This window comes from Vanacampus margaritifer, chromosome 12 (genome assembly GCF_051991255.1).
Source record: "Vanacampus margaritifer isolate UIUO_Vmar chromosome 12, RoL_Vmar_1.0, whole genome shotgun sequence".
NCBI classification, from domain to species: domain Eukaryota; kingdom Metazoa; phylum Chordata; class Actinopteri; order Syngnathiformes; family Syngnathidae; genus Vanacampus; species Vanacampus margaritifer.
In genome coordinates, this window is record NC_135443.1 from 12,316,787 (window position 1) to 12,337,973 (window position 21,187).

Sequence of the window (21,187 nt, forward strand, 5' to 3'; positions counted from 1 at the left end):
GGAACAAACCATGGACTTTTTAAAATATAACCTTTTAGTGTGATTTCTATTATGAGAGTTTGCAAATGAAGGAAAATATTGCAAAATATTTGCAAAGCAATCACATGCTATAATGATAATGAAATATTACTATTATGATTTTTATTTTATTTTTTAAAATCTTTTTTGGGTTACATTGCAGTTACGGCCTCATGGAATCTTGCATGTGCCCCCAGCACCCTCCATTTTGTGTCCCACAGGGAAAAGTTCATTTGCAAGGAACTTATTTGTTTGACTGTAGACTTTGGATCTACATACACTGGCTGACTCTCAAGATAAACTACACTGCAATTTAAACTCACCTCACCCCAAACCCACTGCGGTGTCATGTACAATCCAGTCTATCGGGCGGACCAAGAGGATTTTGGATGTTATTATATGGTTGTGTTACATCAAACTATTAAACATTCAGAAATGTTAGACATGAGAAGGCATTGTGTTGCAGTGTCCATAATGTAAATGCATTAAGTTACTCCTAGAAGGAAGTACAGTATATATCAAAATGGAACTGACCACAGTCATCCTAAACACTTTATATAAATGTTGTAAATATGACACTAATGGGATTGGAAGGCTATAAAAAATATTCCCCGACTTGTCTGAGGCTGACATGTTAAGTCTGTCTGTCAAATATTAGAATTCCTGCCAAGCTCAATTGATAGACCATCACCGACCCTCATTTTGGTTCCCTCAGTATTTGGGCCACTAATTTACCGAAAAGTTCCATTTAAAGTCTAAAAAAATTAAGATACGTAAAGTGGAGTTTAAGATGATGCATTACAGATCACAATAGGTTTTGCATTGGTTGCATTGTGGTCGTGGCCAGGACACAAGGCCAGGTGGAGGCTGTCGGAGAAGCTCCCTACACAGAAGCAAAACAGCGGCGACATATCGTCTGCACCCAGAAACATCACCGACCCGGCTGGGAAATTACACAAAATTCCAATTCGACTGAACTGTTTCGTGACAAGCAGCCGATGCGGCACCCCTCGGTGCCAGGCTGTATACTCCCCATCATAAAACTCCACGCACCACGACTCATCCCCTCGACCCAGCCAGCAGTCCTCAGCGACGCCCTTGCGTGGGATGCTGGGATACGTGACACCGAGCTCCCAGTATGTCTTACCAGTCACGTCCATCTCCCAGTAATGGCAGCCGAAGCTGAAGCTTTGCAAGCTGATGACGTTAAGGGTGGTGTCAAAGCGGAGAGGGGTGTCAGGAAGCTCCTGCCACGTGTCCGTGTAGGTGACGCCGTCACCTTTGGGAGAGATGAGCAACTTGGGATGGGCTGTGTCTGGATCCAACGACACGTCACTCCGATCTAAAGAGACATATACTGTATACTGTATCACATCAGCGAAAATAAACAATGAAAAAGTTATTGGTAGGTAAACTTTTACTAACAACTTTTCATAAGATTCTTCATGGTAGGAGTGAGAGAGGAGACGAGCAGAAGCATGCTGTTGGTGAGGCTGACAATCTGGTCAGCTTTGGCGGCATCCAAGCTCACGCTGCAACATTCGGAACTATTGAGCACATCAGGCACTCTGGGGGAGGTCGCACAGAAATAGAAACGTGTTGAGTCTGATTATGGCTGATGTTAATCACAGGTTAGTTGTGGTGGTGGTGATACATACTTGTCGAGCACCCATTCACCTTGGTGGTCGGGCTGAGAAGAAGCAAGAAAATGGGCATATTTTCAGTCATTATATATATATCTTTAACTTTGCTATAATGACTACACATGACTAAATTTCACTCTGAACAGTGCAAAATCGGCAGTGTTAATTCAACAGTACAGAGTGAAATTTAGGTGTCTATATTGGGCCACACTATATTATTGTTAAAGATATTCAGTGATCCTTGGCGCCATCTAGTGGTGTAATAATAATTAATTTGTTTTAAAAAACGACTTTTAATGTCAATAGTATGCAAAAAAAAATCGCATAAACGTATATTTTTCTTATATAATCGCAGGTCTAGTAATCACTAATTACATCACATGGTTGTAGTCTCCACCTTACTAGATCTGTCATGTTTCGCCGCCATATTCCTGCTACGGATGCCCGAAGGACGACTTCGCGAATCTAGTTAGCCCGAGTGGTGCTTGCATCGAGTGTCGGACCCAATGGATCGACCACAGCTTACCTTCCACAGCTGGGGCCTGCATGTGATCGTCACTTAACTCCCGTGATTCGGGCTTGTCGCTTGTCACTTTCTGCTTCTATCTTGCAAGCTTTTACTAGCTTCTTTTTATTTTACTAACTCCTCCCTCTAGATGCTCTTGTTAGCTGCTCCGGCTAATTCCGGCTCGCTCAGTCGAGACGCAAAATAAGAATTGGTGGTAGGCTTGCGAAATTGATCTCTCTGAGCCACCGTAGTGTGCGTATCCCGTGTGCTTCTAATGCTGTTCTTTGACCACTAGATGGCACTAGGGATTACTGAATGTCCTTCTAAAAGAACACTTGAAAGTGTTAAAAATAAATGATACTAAGATGCAGTTGAAATAACTAATGGTAGTTGAAATTTAGCACTAGTCAACACTGATCAGTGTTGATTTTACACTGTTTTAACTTATCTGCAAAATTAATCTAAAACTAGGTGATCAACTCTGTAAAATAACACCTACTCTGGACTTTATTTAACTCTGAAAATGTTAAAATTACACTTCTGGAGTTAAAGTTAAAATCAACTCCCAAAAATGTAACCTTGCCATTTTAACACTACAATTTTTTGCCGTGTAGTAAGATAAAATAAATACAATAAAAATAATTATACATATGCTGCATACACTAACACAACATACTGTACTGGTATCATTTGAACTGTATGATTATTTCCCACGCTCATTCACCGTTGCATGAGCATGCAGGTCCACATGGTCCAGAGTTGCTGTGATTCCAGCCAGGTCCTGTTCAATCTCCTGGATTAGAATCCAGTTCCTCTCCATGAGCCAGTCCAGAGCCGAGACAGCGGCCCGCTCCTCGGCCTCCAGGTGCGACAGCGTGGTCTTCAGGTCCTTGTCCAGTATGGCTTGGATTTCCAGATGTTTTCTTATTATGCTCTCCTTTATCACATAGGACTTTTTCTGAGGCACAAGCGCTCATCAGTTTATTGTGCTGCATTTAGAGAATCACTGTCAATATGTGCTTTTCTCTAAGGTTAGACATGTTTTTTGTCATCAATACACATCACAGTGGCTAGCATGGCAAGCAGACATCGTGGAGTTAGTGCTGTAGGTGCTTTGTTATTTCATGTGTAAATGAGCAATACGTAATGCGTGTAAGGACTTGAACATGGTTGCATTCAGAACCACTTTTTATTTTTTATTTTTACAGTTTTGAGTTTAGCGATAAACAAATTGGTTGATGTAAAGGGATCAGCTATCCCTTTAATATTGTTTTCAATAACTTTTAGGACTGGGGACTCTTCCCATTGAGAACTTACAGTGATTTCTGATTGTTGCATGGCCAGGTTCTTCTGTCTGTCTTTCACCACCTCCCTCTGCATCTTTAGACATTCTTGATGACTTTTTAACAACTCCTGCAGAGAATGGTGTCAATATTGAACATGGGATATCCTCAATTGGATGAATAAGCAGTTCATTTTAGGCCTTAAGCGTTTGTTTGTCACTGTTAGAGTGTGTATGAGGACACGTAAATGATTGTATAATTACACTTTGTGCTTTATCTCAATTGAAAGAAATAGAAGTCATTAAAGTAAATCGTAAACATTTCTTGGCAATAATATGTTATATGTGACCTCACTAGTCTAAACATGACATTCTGATTAATATTACAAGTGTAGAATATGAATTATGCGCAAAATCCAGCCTTTTATCCATCTCAGGGGGCGGCCATTTTGCCACTTGCTGTCGACTGAAGATGACATCACAGTTGCTCTGGGCTTAGGCAACAACCAATCACGGCGCATCTGTTTTGTGAAGCTGATCTGTGATTGGTTGTTACCTGAGACCTGAGTGACTGTGGTGTAATTTTCACACAAAATGGCTGCTTTCTGATACTGATAAAAAACTGTGATGTCATTTTCACACAAAATGGCTGCCATCTGATATTGATCAAACCTGCTGGATTTTGCTGCTTAACTTATATTCCTCCAATGCAATATTAACCAAAATACTGTATTTAGACTTGTGGGGCTGCATAAATCATATTATTGTCAAGAAATTCTTGGGTTGACTTCCCCTTTAACAAGTGGTATGATATCTTGATGTCTATTATATTTTTAAGCCTTGAACTTTTGTGACTCACCTTTCTGTATAACCATCTAAACCTAACTACTGACTGACAAAAGCTACTTTTACCTTATTATTTTCTCAACTGATCTGACACTTGTACCACTAAATCATTTAAACAATGCTATATCTTAAAACGAAAGACTCCAAAAAATAAATGTGTATGTGTGGCGTTCCCGATTGGCCCCATAAAAGTCATCTAGTCCTCAGACAACCTCCTATCCAGTTTACGTGTGCTTGATGCAGAAACCCAAAGTCAACAGAAAAGAGGCAGCGAGTAGCTTTGCTGTAGCTGCGGATCTTGTGGTTGGTGGTGATTTAAAGCTTTATTGGCTTTGTTTTCAATACAACAATCGGCAGTGTGGGTTTTTTATTCACTGTATAAAACAATACTTTCAAACACAGGCTTGCTTACATTAGGTGTATTATTTAATGATCTCTTATTGTATGTATATTGGGTATGGCAATAAAATATATTAAGATTTATATTTCCAATACATGTAAAGGGCATGTTTCAGAGACCCTGAGAGGGGTGCCATTTTCTTTTTTGTAAGGATGTAATGAAAGCTGGCATGTCCGGGAGTCTTTACTGTAGATGAAGGAAGAGTGTAGAAGCTTGGATCAGCAGCAAAACCGTTTCAGCTAGTCAGTTGACTGTTTTTCCCAGTGTTTCTTTCTTCTTCTTTTTTTAACGACTTCTATTATTCAAAGACTCACTGAGCCAATTGATGCAACTTTTGGACCAAACCTTATTTTGGTCCAAGCAAAGGAAAGCAGACGTATGTTCAGGCTACAAGCGCGGACATTCTGTGGCGTCATAAGGTTCAACTGCACTTACAAAGTTCCACAGGAGTCGACAGCAACAAATAGCAGGAAGCAACGAGCATCAAAAGGAAGAAAGCAAAGCAAGAACAAAACAAGCGCCATCAATACAAATATCATGGTCCTATTTATCATCATTCTTTGTCATTTTTGAACATGAAAACGTTTCTGGATTACAGGTTTTCTGTTCCAATCTTATGAGTTGCACCATTCAGCTCACAGTCCCAGGAAGTGTCGGAGCAAAAAGAGTTCATGTCAGAAGGTAGAAAAAAAAAGGGAACAAATCAAAGCCTAGCCTAGATGATTTTTGTGGTCAATAGTCTGTTTGAATGTTCATGTGTGTTGATACATGCTGCAGTGAGCGTTAGAAAAGCTTGGCCTTCTTTTTCATGTCGTTGCGTTTCCACAGGGGAAGCCTGTCAAACTCCTGGATCTCCATTCCAAAGATGTCAAAGAACGTTTCAGGTGCTAAATGGCGCTAAAAGGGGGGGAGACAACAAAGGAGGGGAGGAGGGTGTTAGCACCAAAGCCATTAAAATGATCTCTAGAAAAATGATGAGAAGCAATGAACACGCCACATTCTTGCTAATGCTCTATTTGTGTAACATGCTATTGCATCAATGGCGGACAAACACTGATACCTCCAGTCTGGTTCTGTCCACATCCCTGGGCAGTTTAGCTCTCCCTCTACTGGTTATCATGAGCATTTCATAGGGATACACCTTGAGAGGGAGACACTCATCAGTGCACGGGGTCACACACCCAAGTTGCTTAAGTATTAGCATCTTTAGCTGACTAAATAGTCATAACTGTATGCAAATGTGATTGTAATTGTGACAGAGGGAAGACTGGGCAGGAGAACAGGTATGTGGCAGGAGGCTGACTGACAGGGAAATTTAGTTTGGTGGGGAAATTCTGGATTGGGTGCTATGGTGTGCATACGCTAATGTGCAATAGATAGAGAAAGAACGAGTAGACACAGTTGCGTAAGGGCGCTATTTTGAGGCAAACAAACCAACATCAGTAATGCTGGCCAAGTAAACCACATGGGAATGATCACCCTGGAAAACTAAAATCCCACCCGATAAACTCATTTCACATGTACGAGAAGAAAGCGGCAAATCAAAATTGCGGCGATGTGATTGATAAGCAGCGTGCTTGCATTTGAGCTAATTCTCTGGCCAACCCATAACCACTCAGTAGGGTGAGCTCCCTTGCGAATTGTGTCAGAAATGTTCCAGGACTCGTCACCCCCCCCAAAAATTTTCAAACTCAATCATCGGTGTCAGACTGAGTAAGTGAAGGGACCAGACTTGCTAGCGAGCGTCACTCTTCCGATTACGACCAAACGTTACAGTCTTCAGTGGAAGAATCCAAAATGGCCGAGTCTGAAGAAAGAAAGGCAGTCCAAGTCCAAAGTCATGTTGATCACATTCTTTCATATCTGCGGAATGGATGGCCCGGCCCACTAGAGTTCTTGGCAAGACTTGTGGCTGCTTTACCATGTCAACACACCTGCTCCCAGTGGCCTGAGCATCTGACAATTCCTTGCCAAGGAGATCATCGGCGTGCTGGAGCAACCTCACTACTAACCGACCTAGCTCTGTGTTATTTGTCCTTCTTTCCAGAACTAAAGGGGATCTTCACCCAATTTGAAGTCGTGACCACGATGATGATGATGCGGAGAATGAAGGCATCAAGAGTGTCTTAGGAAATGTTAGGAGGGGAATTTTTTTTGGTGATACCTACAACTTTTCTGATAAGCCCCGGATACAGTACATTATCCTCTACAGTATTTAGTGATATGAGTGCTTTAAATGGGATTTTAGGCGTTGGTTTTTCACTGTATGGCACATACAGTATCCAGCCACCAGAAATCAAAGCTATGTGCAGATGAACATGAAGAAGCCGGCATGCTAAGCACTACTGTAGAGTGATCGCAGCTCCTGAAGCAGCATGCTAAATCTGGAACTTCTCAAACTTAGCTGTTAGCTTGGATGTTAGCTATACGGGAACATACGGTAAATGACTTCCATTCTATGTTTCTATCTCAGTGGTTCTTAACCTGGGTTCGATCAAACTTCAGGGATTCGGTGAGTCAGTTTCGGGTTCAGCTAGGATACACACCTACTGTAAATGATTTGTGATGATACGATTGGCTGATCACGCGACATTGCTTGGCCAAACTGTGCTAGAAGGAATTTGATGCGCTCAGTAGTCGAATTGTGGGTGTTGTGATGGTACGTCGTATCATTTATTTATTATTGTAATCCCTTCATACTAACTGTGCCGGGCAAAAAGCAAAATGGTGGACGAATATGTGCAATATGAATTCAAATATATAACTGAACATATGGTGTTCCACAGGGTTTGATTCTGAGGCCTCAGCTGTTTTCATTGTATCTGCTGCCTCTGGGTTCCATCTTAAGAAAACAGCGGTGGTTGTTTTAAAGTGCTTTATAATTATAGAGTTGAGTGATGGGCGTCAGCATCCTAATTGCATGATTTGCAATGCCAAGTTGAGCAATTCTAGTCCAGCACAACTAGCTATTGAGCAAAATTAAAGGAACAATTCCTTCAGCTGCATGGAGATGAGGAATACAAGAATTTTTCTTTCTCAATTGAAGGTGAAGAGAGCCAGATTCAATGAAAAGGCTGCTTTCCTTGGTAAACCCTATAGGCCTACCTATGTCTTGAAAAAAAAAAAAAGGTCAACATTTTATTCCCACCACTGTTATCTTACTGTAGCTTTAAACAAACCTCATTGTATTACGTCTAAATATTTTGTTTATAAGATAGCTGAAACTTTTGCTTGTAATTATTGTTAATGTAGGCTCGCTGGACATTTTTTAACGTATACAATATATGAACAGAAGTATTGGGACCCCTGGCCATTAAAGCTTGGAACTGCACAAGATTTTGGAGTGTATGGCGGGGTTTTTTTTTTCCATTCATTTGGAAGAACACTTTTAGGGCTGCCTGGCTGTTACATCATTTCTGCTCTGGTTCATCCGCAGGGTGTTTGATGGGCTTCTTCTTCCACACCAAACACATCCAAGTATGCATCTATGTTCCTTGAATTGTGCAGACATTCTCAAATGGAAGCAAGGCCAACATTTTAGGGGGATTCTCTTCTATTTGTAACAGTAAAATCATTGGAAAGGTGTGTACCGCCAGATCTGAAATGAGCGATTTAAATGAAATCGTTAAACTTGGGGATGCTATTTTTATAGAATGAAATGCATTATGGGTTGATAATGTATTGCCGAATGAAAATACAGTCATTTGGAGTTGGTTCCTGCTCCCTCTTCATATTTCGTCCTCAAATGAAGACTTGTTTTATTTTATTTTAATTATCATCCATTCTTATCATGAGGAGTGCTCAAGTTTCACATTTTATCATCTGCATATCTAAAACTGCTAGTGGATCTATTTGAACTACCAAAGGAGGGTAATGTAAGGACACATTAGCCAAGAATGCTCTGTGGACCATGTCAACATGGTGGCACCCCAATTTTTTAAAAAAGTCTCTAAAATATACAAGTCCATAAGAAAGTTTTTTTTTCTTTATTTCAGGTCATTCCAAATGTTTTAGACAATATTTCCAAGACTAATGAGGATCACTATTAAGTTTCAGGAGGATATTTAGAAGTCAAGGCCAAGCCCTAGGCAACTGACAAGGAGGGGTGTCTTAATACTTTTGTCCATACAGTGTAGTTCACATTGTTGCCATCAGTACAAAAAGGAGAAGATACTTGCTTTGGGCTCCAACATATTAGGCATAGATACTCCCCTGTCCATCCTTGCAAGTGCTGCACGGCCATCCTTAATGTGCTAAAGAATAGAACATACACAAATATAATATAATGGGAGGGGACTGCAGGGTTAATGGCATGAGTATGTTGTCGTTTTATGACGGTGGGCACACTTTTCACTGGATGGAACAAGGAGCTTGACTATCACTGAGGATCCTACTTTTCAAGATGGGCAGTTGTTCAATTGTATGTTTTTGTGTCGCTGATGTGAAATTTGAAAAAAAGATGTCGAAAATTTAGCTCGGGTCATGACATCAGTATACAGACAAACAAAACAACACATGAGGTGGTGCTTGCACTTTTGCACGTAGAGTACAGTTGCTCAACTACTGGGCAGTGCATTTCAAATGACTGCATGCCCTGTAGGTGACATCGAGATGACATACGACAATTTGTTCAACGACAATGCAAGCATGTAGCACAAAGTGGATAGTGTGCATTCTGGGCAAGATGGCTACTGCAAGCACGTTTGGTGCGAGGTGAGGAAGCATGCCATGTGAAAAAGCAGATGGGGGACATACCTGAAATTCTGCAGGACAAAATGGGACAGAAAATGAGACTCACAGTTAATGGTTTGGCTGTCATATATCCTGTCAGGCTACTAGCTATAGCACTTGGGTTTCTGATGACACATTGAGGGCACCATTAACTCATTCACTGCCATTGACGGCTATAGACGTCAAAAATTCATTTGAACTATTTCTCTTAGTTTAACATTTTTTTCCCATTTTTGTAAACAAGAGTATGAAAACCTAGAATTTTGTTATTGTACATTTAGAACAGATATAAAATTTGTGATTAATTGTGAGTTAACTAGTGAAGTCATGTGATTAATTATGAAATTAATCGCCTGAAAAGACAAGATTATTAAAAATTAGGAACAAGAGGCGATTATTTTTATTTTTTTAATCATTTATCATTTTTAAAGAAAAAAGAAAAGATTATTAAAAATTAGGGACGTCAGGCGATTAATTTTTTGCGTAATTAATCGCATGACTTCACTAGTTAACTCACGATTATCTGTTCTAATTGTACAATCATTTTTTCTAGGTTTTCATAAAAATAAAAAAAAGTTAAACTAATAGAAATAGTTCAAATGAATTTTTGACGTTCTAAATGTAATTCCCCCCTAGGTTTTCATACTCTTGTTAACAAAATTGGGGATTTTTTTTTTTAAATTATTAGAAATAGTTCAAATGAATTTTTGACGTCTATAGCCGTCAATGGCAGTGAATGAGTTAAGCAGATGTTTTAAAATGCACGGCAACTTCATGTATGCTACACGGAGCAAAGCAATTTCTGAATATTTTACTACACAAAGTGTTCTTGTGAAATTTGCTTGTTCAACATGTTTCGGTAGCAGCTCACCTCTGCCTCCTCCACAAATGTCACCATAGCAGTTGTATTGTGTGAAATCCGTTGACTGGGGCTGCGGGACGAAGGAACATTGTTTAGTTTGGTTTAACATACTGTATAAACTAAGATATTGGTATTCGCGACGCGCCCTCTTGTGGCCGTTTTACGATCAAGAATTACAAAGCAGAAATTAGAAACTAAAAGAAAAGAAAATTGCCATTAATTTCATGCACTTTTAAAGGAGAAGTCAACTCATAAACGTTCTTTACAGCAATGTATTCTTTGCGCCTTCTCCAGACTAAACGTGGCATTCTGATTAATATGGCATTTGTTTTATATAGTTTTTATCTATCTCAGGAGGCGGCCATTTTGCCACTTGCTGTCACATGAAAATGACATCGCAGTTGCTCAGGACTCAGGTAACAACCAATCACGGATCTGCTTGTCAACGTCACGTGGCCAAACTTAGAAAAGAGGTGATCCATAATTGGCTGTTACCTGATGGACAAAAACAGGTGGAATTTGCTGTTATGTTGGGATACCGCTATATGGGGACTTTCTTTAAAATTCTCCGCCTTTTTTTTTGGGGTGGGGAGGTGGTATCGGTACTTGGTATTAGTGACTACTCAGGATTGAGCATTCGTACTGCTATCAGTCTGAAAAAAAGTGGTATCGATTATCAAACAGCCCTAGTAACCATAAATAAACACCAATACAGTGTTATTTTTATTTTGCAAATATAGCTATGGAAGATTATGTATTTTTCAGACAAAACATTTCTTGCTGTAGTTACAAGACGACTGCTTTGAGTATGACTGAGGTCTCACCCGGTGAAGGCCATTCCTCCCATATGCAGGCAAAGAGTTTGTTCTAGTTGGAGAAGTTGGATCTGAAAGTTGCACGCAAACATTTATCTAGACATCATATCAAATCATAATTGACTGGATTGAGTGGTTCTGACTCTCTACCTGCATCCCCGTTATCCTGCTTGCCGTCATAGCGCTGAGCAGAGACACTCCTTGAGTGGCGTTCCCGAATCTGCTCTTTTTCCATCTCCTCCCTGAGAATTAGCTTGCCCAAACCTGACTGAATCTAAGTACAAACACACTTTCCAGTCAGGTAACATTCCAAACAAGACGATTATAGATACAAAGCATGTAATATCTACACTTGCTATGTTTTTCCTTATCTGATTAACCTTGTTGAGATGTTCTTCCTGAAGCTGCTTTCTTTTCAAGGCATCTTCCTCCTCTTCTTCTCTGGATCGTCTTCGTCCCTCTGTACCTGGGGGATCCAAATACAGACCCAAAAACACACAATAACTTTCCAAGTACATCCACATCCTGCAGGAAGATATCATGATGCACATGTATTTGGATAGTGCAACTGATATACTAAAACAGTTATAAATAACAGAAAGAGAGGGTGAATTTCCACTAACTGTGAGTTATTCAACAAACTAAGAAGTATGGGGTATAAAAAGGAACACAAATGTGAGACAGAGTTGACAAGACATACAAACAGGGGACTTTTTTTTGCAATCTTTTGGGTATGCTGCCATGATGTGATGTTGACTTTGGTGGCTTCAATCATGTAACCCCTGGCACGTCTACTACACAGAACAGCACAGATGTAAGACACATGGACACATGTCAGTTTGAAGTCAGTCTCAGTTATCTCTGTCTAAGCCATTTGTGGCGTTATTCTGTACATACATAAAAAGTGAAACCAATGCTAGCTTAAGCATAAAAACAACAACATGGTAGCAAAAGAAACAAAGTTTTTTGTGAGCAAGCCGTAACATAATAAATATGCCAGATTCCAAGAGTGCTTAACTCATTCGCTGCCATTGACGGCTATAAACGTCAAAAATTAATTTTAACTATTTCTATTAGTTTAACTTTTTATTTATTTATGAAAACCTAGAAAAAAATGATTGTTCATTTAGAACAGACAAAATTTGTGATTAATCGTGAGTAAACTAGTAAAGTTATGTGATTCATTACGATTAAAAAATCTAATCGCCTGATGCCCCTAAATTTTTAATAATCTTTTCTTTTTCAAAATAAAAATAAAAATGTAATTTTAATTAAATTTGTATTATTTTATTAAAAAAAACAAAAAACATGTTTAATTTTAAATCTTTTCTTTAAAAAAAATATTTTAATTTTTTTTTAAATAATCTTTTAAAAAATATTTTAATGTTTTTTAATTTTTAATAATTTCTTCTTTTTTTATCATTTTAATTATGTTTTGTTACTTTTTAATAATCTTTTCTTTTTACAAAAACAAAAGATTATTAAAAATTAGGGGCATCAGGCGATTAAAAATTTTAATCGTAATTAATCACATGACTTCTCAAGTTAACTCACGATTAATCAAAAATGTTATATCTGTTCTAAATGTACAATAAAAAAATTCTAGGTTTTCATACTCTTCTTAACAAAAGTGGAAACAAATGTTAAACTAATAGAAATAGTATAATAATAATAATAATAGCCGTCAATGGCAGTGAATGAGTTAAAAGTGAACCAAGGATGCAGTTAAGGATTTTAGAGCAGCTCTAGGGGGAAACAAGAATTAGTTGGGTGACTACATGGCTGCAGTGCAAGCATGCCCATTAGGAGCCTACTGTACCTAATCGAACGTTAGAGGAGGGCCAACAATCACCCTCGCTCTGTGAGCTGTCGTCTGGAGAGGGAGCATGGGCAGCAGGGAAGGTGGCAGATCTGATGATGTCATCAGCCGACTTGCTTTGGCGTGCTATGGCAGCTGTATATAGGTTGGTAACCATGGCAACTGATCTATCAGCGTTTGTGACACTAGCTCAACCACATATAGCGTGTGCCTTACACAAAGCAAAGCATTTCTTCAACACGGCAAGTCAGTAAACGCTACATAGAGTCAGCTTCGTGTATGTAGGTGACAGTGTTTGCGCACTAGGAGTGATTATGTGGTCAAAAGTATCAGGACACACTGATGTTTCGAAGCATAGTGCACAGCATATGGTAGTGGACTGAAAATTTTGGAAATGTTATTGGTACTTTGAAGTAAGATACACCAATCACAAAAAGTTTCAGAATGCATTATAATCTTTACAGGTGACCCTAATTTCACTTTTTACACTTTTGAATGCATTTGACCAACTTTGAATGTTTCTGTACTTGCTGTTCTCTAACGAGAAGCTGAATGGCAACTTTCACAACAGATGTATGATCCATGAAAATTACAAGGTATGTCCACTCATATACCTTTCAGTGACTCTTACAGTCTCTTAGCTCTCGCCACTTCCCTTCTGAGAGCATCCTGTTTGATACCTCGCAAAGGTGAGGTACCGTTGATCAATTTTTAGATGCCATCTTGGTCTAATGAGTACTGTTTAAATACAAATTGTAATTCAATCAAACATTGTATTGGATGTGCCAAAAGTACTGAAACACTGGACAGTTGTACATGGGCATCCAAAAAGGTTAGAAAATGTCAAATTGAGTTAACCTGAAAGGGTTATAGTGCATTTTGGTTTGAATCTGAAATTTCACTAGAAAGCTGAATATCCCCTTTTTTGTGTGTGTGTAGGTAGTGAACATTAACTCCTATCCCTAAAAATAAACAGTTCCATTTGATTTAATTGCCCATACGGAAAACATTACTTAACGTTATTCTGAGGAACCAATGAAAAAGTTCCAAACATTATTTGTTGTAACGAACACAACGCACGTGAGACAGAAGTGCATCAGAGACAGACTTCAAACAGTGCAATCATACTGACAGCGAGTAACTCTACAATAACAAAACATTTTCAACACAGAACATCCATAATTTCATACATTTTGACGCATGACCCACTCACATCAGTGATCACAATTCAGATGAGAACTGTAAATAGAAGAAAATGTACCATATTGTTTGTAGATGGGAGGTTTCCTGTAGATGTTACTGCCCTGATCTGAAATTTGTCAAAAAATAAGAAATGAAAATCACATTTAGCAGTATATATGTAAAGCCCATGTAACCAACATTTACTACATCAATTAATTATATTTTTATTATAGTTTTACCCACAGATTACACTAATGCTCATCTGTATGTTTGAAATAAAAGGGTAAAAAGCAACCTAGCGAGCTTCCAAATAGAGAAAGAGAGAGAGAGGATGATAACAAGTTAGATAGCTACATATATAGCTAGCTAGCTAGCTAGTTAGTTAGCTAGCTACATGATAGATAGATAGATAGATAGATAGATAGATAGATAGATAGATAGATAGATAGATAGATAGATAGATAGATAGATAGATAGATAGATAGATAGATAGATAGATAGATAGATAGATAGATAGATAGATAGATAGATAGATGAGCAGCGACAGGGTGTGCTCCAACTCCTACCTGGGAGGTGAAAATGTTTAGGGGTCAGAGAGAGTGGCGGGGTGCCCGGCCGGCTGTCGGGCCGAAGCGGGAGAGGGGAGCTCCGGCCGCTTGGCGGGTCAGTGCCTCCAGTGAGAAGAACCAAAAAAGGAACGTAAACAGGGAGGCATAAGGGCAACCAGAGTGCGGATGGGGCAACACATAATATGGACATGGGGGCATTGTTAGTCTGTCGGCACAAATGAATTCTGTGAAAAGTGGCACATGACGATTGCTATTTGTTACATGTACATGGCTATTTGCTTTTACGATGAATTGTGAGTAATTTGTATGGCTCTAACAATGTAATACAATAATTATATGTACTGTACACTTAGATAACAAAGTTAGGATTTGAAAGGCGTGGTAATGTTCATGGAAACTGATTACTAGGACCTCTCAATGGCATGCAAACAGCAAATAAACAAGCACCAAGAGCTTGTCCTCTGCTTATGCTGAAGTAGTGCTAGTGTCATGAATCTGTGTGATGAGACATGCTTATGGGTCCAAAATGACAGACGAGAGCAGCGTGAGGTTGCATCCCAGACTGTAATGGAGATGATGTGCTTACTTCGAGGGGTGGAGGGAGGCGTGGTGGTTGTTTGGGGGCTTACCTTGACTATGGGGGAGGAAGTGATGTCTAAAAGGGGAGGTGGGGCGGGAGTCACTATTTCTGGAGCCCACACTGTTACTGCACAAGGAGGAGCAGAGCTTCTGCATGCCTGTCAGAGCTTCTGCGGTGAGGAAGGGATTGCGGTCGATTGTGGGGGGGGTGATAGAGGTTGAGAAAGTGAGGGGGAAATGAAAAGGGAGATTTGCAGGCATTGAAAAGAGCAAAGAAATTAGAACCAAGGGAAAAATAAATAAAACAAACTATACTCTATTACACAATCAAAAAGGGAGGTGTGATATTAAGGAAGCAAATTGGCTGCCTGGCTGTTATTGCAATATGACATTTATTTTTTATTCAGGTCCATCAGAAAAAAAAGACATAACAACCAATCAGTCAATTTCAGTGAAGATTCCTTTTAACATGGCAAAAATATAAAGAATAGGGAGTGAGTCCACAAACTTGTTGGCTAATATCTTTCCCTAATATCCCTTCAACAATTGTGAATCATCAGTACGATTGCACGAACCACCCACAAAGGACTCACCTGGCCTGTGAAAATGCTGCGGGGACCGTGACAGAGTGGGGGTGTAACCATGGCGATTATAAACTGGCGAACCTAAGGAACCCTGACTGGTGGACCTCTGGAGAATGCGTTCTCTTTTGTCATAACATCCCTGACAAACGGTACACACAAATATACAGAGTGTTGGATGAAATACATATTTGGATGGTAATATGATATTTTAAACAGTACAATATGACAAACACACATACAAGAAGAAATTGAAGTTTGACAAAACATTAATCTCACCTCATTGGATAGGGTCGGAGACATGGTTCGAAAAGACTGCAAATAAGACAAAGCAAAATTAAAAGTAACTAATTAAAAGTTCTGTGTTAACACTGCAAATAGATAGGCAGCAGGGAGATGGTGATAGATAGAGAGAGAGACAGAGACAGAGAGAGAGAGAGCGAGAGATGATAGCTAGCTGAATAGCTAGCTACAGTCCTGCTCAATGTTATTGGCACCCCTTCATTTTTTGCATGATCTCGACAATATCTTCCGAAATCAATGGAAATGTACCAATTTTATATCATCAGGACCTCTTAATTGGATGTCCAAAGTAATTTAACAAAGGAAATTGTTTTTTCAACTTACATAATGTAATTCCAAAGACAAAATAGAAAACACAGCATGTGCAGCAATAAGTCATCATTCATTGGTTAATTCATGTCAATTGGGCACAGACAATCTAGAACAGGGAATTCTCATTTGTGATTTACAAAAGGTGAGTCACAATGTGTTTCCATACTGATTTACAGGAAAGGGTGCCAATAAAAGTGACAAAGCACATTTTAAGCCCATTATTTATTGTTTTAAATTGTTTGATTTTTAATCATTTGGTCTTTAGGATAAAATACAAGTTCTCTCTAAAAAATAAAATAAAAGGATTTACTTGATTGTTTTTTTCTGAATATATTCCACATTATGTTCTTTACCTACATGGGTGCAAATAATGGTGAGCAGGACTGTACATAGTCAGCTAGCTCTGCTCCATAGAAACAAATACCTAGGCATCATATGATACCATCATAAACTGGATTTAATTGAAATATCACTCAGTTATGTACACTCCAAAACATTTATTTTCTTTCTGCCTGCCCTAATTTGGGTAGTAATAATACCATTTTTGTTTTTATCTATGTCTTTCCAGACCCTCAAGGCCACTGTACATTAACAAAACAACAGTAAATCTGCACTCTGCAGGCAAATCCCTCCCTCAGTCCTCACACATGTGACTGAACGTGCGAATGCTTTTTGTCTGTTATGTGTCAGGATTCAAGATAGTACACTAACTCCCCAGCTTCCCCCAGACCCTGAACAGGATAAGCAGGATAGAAAATGGGATGGCTGGATCAGCAGCTGATGTAACTCACCTTTTCATCAGGCAAGGGCGAGCGCTCCCTCCTGGCATTAAGAAGCTGTGAGGGACAGTGAAGCTCATTAGCAGGTATAGAAGATGCACCAGTAATCTTGACGAGACTCCTTTAGAATTTTAACCAGTATTTGACATTTCACAACTAAACAAAGGATCATCTTAGGAATTGCATTCTTGCTGTTCAACGTGACCACAAGGATGCCGTGCATGCAATGGGAGGAGCATGCAATCTGCTTTACCTCTCCTACACTTTCTCGTCTCTCCTCTCTCTCCTCCAGGGAGGTGGTGTACATAGGTTCATAGGTAATAAGGTCAGGGCGCTCAATGTCATAAATGGCTTTGACTTTTGGAATGGCAGCTAGGTCTCTGTAATCAAGAATCTCATTGTCTACTTTTGCCTAAGGAGACAAATAAAGACAAACATGCACACACAGACATGAGCAAAGAGATAATGCTGTTGTAAAACCGTTCGTTCCCTTCTGCGCAAATGTAAGAATTATTTGTACGTAAAGTAAATGGGGTGGGAAAGGATCATTTCTCATTCAGAGGGAAGAAAAAACACGCTCATTGAGACATACAGTATGGATCGGTGATATATCTTACATAGATTGTGTGACCCGGTGAGCCAGGTATGCTTGAACCAGGTCTGGAACAAATACTCTCAGATGACGACCTCGTAGGCTGCAGGAGGGAAAGGCAAACAAACACAACGTTTAGTCATAGCGCCTCACTTAACCCCCTCGCCGAGTGGATATTACCCCAAAAACACTCCAACATGACATCATTGAGCTTTTATGAGCATGAGTGATGGCAGAGATTTGCAACCCCTGTGTTTATGTTTCAGGAATTATGCAAAGTCATTTCCAATCTTTTCAACATGTCATCTCACGATGAGGTCATTCATTTGCAAATGTGCAAAGTGAATGAGGGTAGAAATGTTTAGATGACAGCAGCAATCTTGAATGTAGTATAATTAAATGAGCTTTTAACCTAATGGGTAAATGGGGCTTTTATAGAAGACAAATTAGTCATTATTCTGAATGGCTTCATGTGAAATCACGGAGAGGGCACTGCAAGCTGCCGCCAGCAGATGGCAGCAGACAGTGCCCATGCGTACTACGTGTATGGTGGAACACAATGATGCGCCTCACAGCCCATAGCGAATACAGTACCTGCCTTTCTGTTTTTTGAAGGAATAAGAGGGACGGAGGCAGTAGCTGTGGAGGAAGGGAGAAGGGGTTCACAGGACATCACACAGGGGTTGTTCCTCTCCAGTTTGACTCAAAGTTCACACATATGCTCAGGGGCACCGCAGGTGATTACGAACGCCATAAAAAAAAAAAAACACTTTAAAATTGTCATTACAGTCCTCTTCCTTACGGTGCCCCTGCCTACACTTAACAGCCAAAGCATTAGGTACACTTGTGCAATCAAACTATCTAACATCTAATGCTGTAGATGAGCAGTTGCCTTTACAGATAATCAGTGTTGAATGACACTGCAAAAAATGGAAATACATTTAAAATAAATTGTGTTTATTAACTTGATTTGTAATTTGTCTTTACTGCAGTGTCAATAAAAAACAAATATTTTTTTCTTTTGATGCAGTTCTTGAAGAGTGCACACACAGCCTTCCTAATGGAATGTCAGATAAGTGTACTCAAACATTTCCAGATGAAAACCTCAGAAACCTCTTCATTTAGCAAAGGTCTGCCCTTACGGAAATTGTTCATTCCACATGCAGACTTTCTCTCCATTCCCATCGAATGTTGTCATGGGACATGAACAGAAAGTGCTTTCAGTCAGAGTTAAATTGAGGATAATGGAACATGCAGATTCCTACCCTTTCCCTGTGTCTCTCCTCTGTTCTAGTTGTGTTCTTACAGCCAGGATGCCACACTGTTGATCCTGAAGAAACACAATGTAAGGATTATTTCCTTAATCCAAGCACTCGTCCTTTAAGTATCATGCAATTCTGGAAAGGATTCCTGCAGACAGACTTGTTTCTTGTGTCTCGTGAGAGACATGCCACTCAATTAGACAGATTGCATTAGCGATAAGATTGGCATGAGCAAAACCTGACTATTGGAGCTAAGGTATTCGTAAAATAATTAAGTAACATAGAAAGAATGAAAAACGTCCTACTAACTATGCAGAGTATTAGAGATTTCCCAAAGGATCTTTGTGCAGCTTGTCACTTTTTTTTACTCGCGACTGCCACCTCTGGCCCAAAGTGTAACTGCAGTCTCTGTGGCAGGCTCGTTCAAGGCAAAACAAAGACATTCATGTTCATTTAAATTTTCTGCGTATGGGTTACAGCAGGGATGGGCCATTTATACCGCTTTTCCATTAGCCCCGCACGACACGCTACCACACCACACTGTACGGAACGACAATACACGGCCTCCATTGCCTTTCCATTACAGCAGGCGCGCGGCGGGAAGGGGGCGGGATCATCCAAGCCAAGCTTGCACTCCCGCAGTGCGTGCGACTCGGCATAACATTTCACCAGTGGCAAGTCGCATCAACATTGAACCATATTTACAATTTCATATGGACCACCATGGATGAAATATTGCAATCTTGATTTCACGACCGGCTCACGAAGCTACTCCTGAATGGAGAGCTCAGACTCATTCATTTAACTGCCGCTGGAGCTCTCATTCAAGTGAATGGGAACATACGACCAGGCGAGCCGTGTGTACTCGCGATTTTTTAAATTATTTTTTTAAACCACAATCATTACATATCCATCCACAAGTACCTTTTAAATTGTAAATATAGTTCAGCGTTGCTGCAAAAAATGCCGCTTCGTTGTGGAACCGATCCGGTGGAAAAGCGCCATTAAATGTCAGACCAAACAATTCCTAACCATATATAAGACAAAAATACCATTGTAAATATGGACAAAATGTGTATAAGTGCAAAATACGTGCGCTGAATATATTTCATTTTTCCTAATACATTTCTCAATGCATGCATAAAAGATCCACCCTCCTAAGCTGGGTTTGAAGCAAACAACACAATAACCACAAACTGTGTTTTTTTTCCCAATGCAAAAGGCTCTTTTGAATAAAAATTGCCATTCAAGAACGGCACAAAATTGCTGAACAGCAAATCAACATTAATAGCAAGAACTCTTATTGTGCATTTTCCCCTCACAAAAATCAACTCCCTCAAAATTGTAACATTATTGAGGTATCATGATTGTCCTTCATATCATTCTAAATCCACAAAAAAATATTAGGCTCAATGAATAAATGTTGTAGTATGTCTGCCATCCAGTGGTAAAAGGTGATATTACAACTTAAAATTACAGTTGATGCAAATTCACAGTTGCATATTCATATTTTTTCTCTTTTCCAATATATTTAAATATTTTAATCTTTCTCCATTTTTTTAAAGATTTGTTTCCACATTTACCCCCCATTTTCCATGAAAACTATAGTATAGTTATCACCGTTTTTTGTTTTTGTTTGTTTGTTTTTTAAAGAAGAATTTGGGGTGGTTCTTAAAAAAAAAAGCAAAAATAAAATAATATATACATTTTTTTTAGAGTGGTGGGGTGTCGTATTATTTACCCAACATGTTTGCTTTATACCTATTAAAGCCTCACAAAGTACTGACGAATGTATAAATAACAACACCAGGATGTGTGTTCACCTTGCAGGTACATCTCTTCTCCTTCCGTGAACATCTGATTACACCTGCTGCATCTGGCACAGCTGGGGTGGTAATGTTTATCTCCTGCCTGCAAAACACACAGCACAAAGAAAAGACCTGACTTCAGAGAAACGGGAAGATCAATGACATCCGCAGCGGTGAGGGAGGAAATAAACCCAATAATCTCACTTCACTCCAAAGCCTGCTAAACCCTGGGACGTTTCGTCAGATCCAGCGAGGGGACTGAGAATAGCTCAGCCAGAATGTCTTTCAGAAAATGT

At 39.4% G+C, this 21,187-nt stretch overlaps 2 protein-coding genes across 24 annotated transcripts in view; both read right to left on the bottom strand.

The window, feature by feature from the left end:
• Positions 1 to 68: 68 nt before the first annotated feature.
• On the bottom strand, positions 69 to 3,773 carry LOC144061558 (zinc-binding protein A33-like). Of its 3 annotated transcripts, none has more exons than XM_077582116.1 (5): positions 3,487 to 3,773; positions 2,894 to 3,127; positions 1,677 to 1,708; positions 1,447 to 1,586; positions 69 to 1,360 (listed from the first exon to the last, which is right to left on the bottom strand). In XM_077582116.1, the coding sequence occupies exons 1-5, from the start codon at positions 3,547 to 3,549 to the stop codon at positions 804 to 806; spliced, it is 1,026 nt and encodes a 341-aa protein (XP_077438242.1). In that variant the 5' UTR covers positions 3,550 to 3,773; the 3' UTR covers positions 69 to 803. The 3 variants fall into 3 exon arrangements, with proteins under 3 accessions (XP_077438242.1, XP_077438241.1, XP_077438243.1); XM_077582115.1 differs by having other exon boundaries at positions 1,444 to 1,586; XM_077582117.1 differs by having other exon boundaries at positions 1,444 to 1,586; positions 2,894 to 3,158; positions 3,487 to 3,590.
• An 832-nt stretch (positions 3,774 to 4,605) lies between these two features.
• ablim1a (actin binding LIM protein 1a) overlaps positions 4,606 to 21,187 on the bottom strand; it is a 48,835-nt gene continuing 32,253 nt past the window's right edge. For 4 of the 21 annotated variants that reach the window (XR_013296303.1, XR_013296297.1, XR_013296289.1 and 1 more), the window contains exons 7-23: positions 20,907 to 20,994; positions 19,087 to 19,151; positions 18,416 to 18,460; positions 17,847 to 17,924; positions 17,483 to 17,641; positions 17,242 to 17,286; positions 16,115 to 16,150; positions 15,848 to 15,977; positions 15,305 to 15,424; positions 14,673 to 14,777; positions 14,186 to 14,233; positions 11,486 to 11,580; positions 11,256 to 11,379; positions 11,115 to 11,176; positions 10,300 to 10,360; positions 5,758 to 9,460; positions 5,518 to 5,594 (exon numbers count right to left, since the gene is read on the bottom strand). Coding sequence is in view for 3 of the 21 variants with exons in the window: in XM_077582763.1 (XP_077438889.1) it covers positions 5,481 to 5,594; positions 5,758 to 5,838; positions 8,876 to 8,950; positions 9,453 to 9,460; positions 10,300 to 10,360; positions 11,115 to 11,176; positions 11,256 to 11,379; positions 11,486 to 11,571; positions 14,186 to 14,233; positions 14,673 to 14,777; positions 15,305 to 15,424; positions 15,848 to 15,977; positions 16,115 to 16,150; positions 17,242 to 17,286; positions 17,483 to 17,641; positions 17,847 to 17,924; positions 19,087 to 19,151; positions 20,907 to 20,994 (1,485 nt within the window). In the remaining 18 variants the exon portion in view is untranslated. Of the gene's footprint in view, positions 5,595 to 5,757; positions 9,461 to 10,299; positions 10,361 to 11,114; positions 11,177 to 11,255; positions 11,380 to 11,485; positions 11,581 to 12,713; positions 13,060 to 14,185; positions 14,234 to 14,672; positions 14,778 to 15,304; positions 15,425 to 15,847; positions 15,978 to 16,114; positions 16,151 to 17,241; positions 17,287 to 17,482; positions 17,642 to 17,846; positions 17,925 to 18,415; positions 18,461 to 19,086; positions 19,152 to 20,906; positions 20,995 to 21,187 lie in introns of those variants that run through there. The other 17 variants (XR_013296306.1, XR_013296298.1, XM_077582763.1 and 14 more) reach the window with 16 other exon arrangements.

Coding starts and splice junctions, on each gene's coding strand:
- LOC144061558 (XM_077582115.1), bottom strand. CDS start 3,549: ATGCAGAGGGAGGTGGTGAAAGACAGACAGAAGAACCTGGCCATGCAA. Junction 1,709..2,893: donor ACCTGCATGCTCATGCAACG/GTGAATGAGCGT, acceptor GCTTCTTCTCAG/CCCGACCACCAAGGTGAATG. Junction 1,361..1,443: donor GAAGAATCTTATGAAAAGTT/GTTAGTAAAAGT, acceptor ATGTCTCTTTAG/ATCGGAGTGACGTGTCGTTG.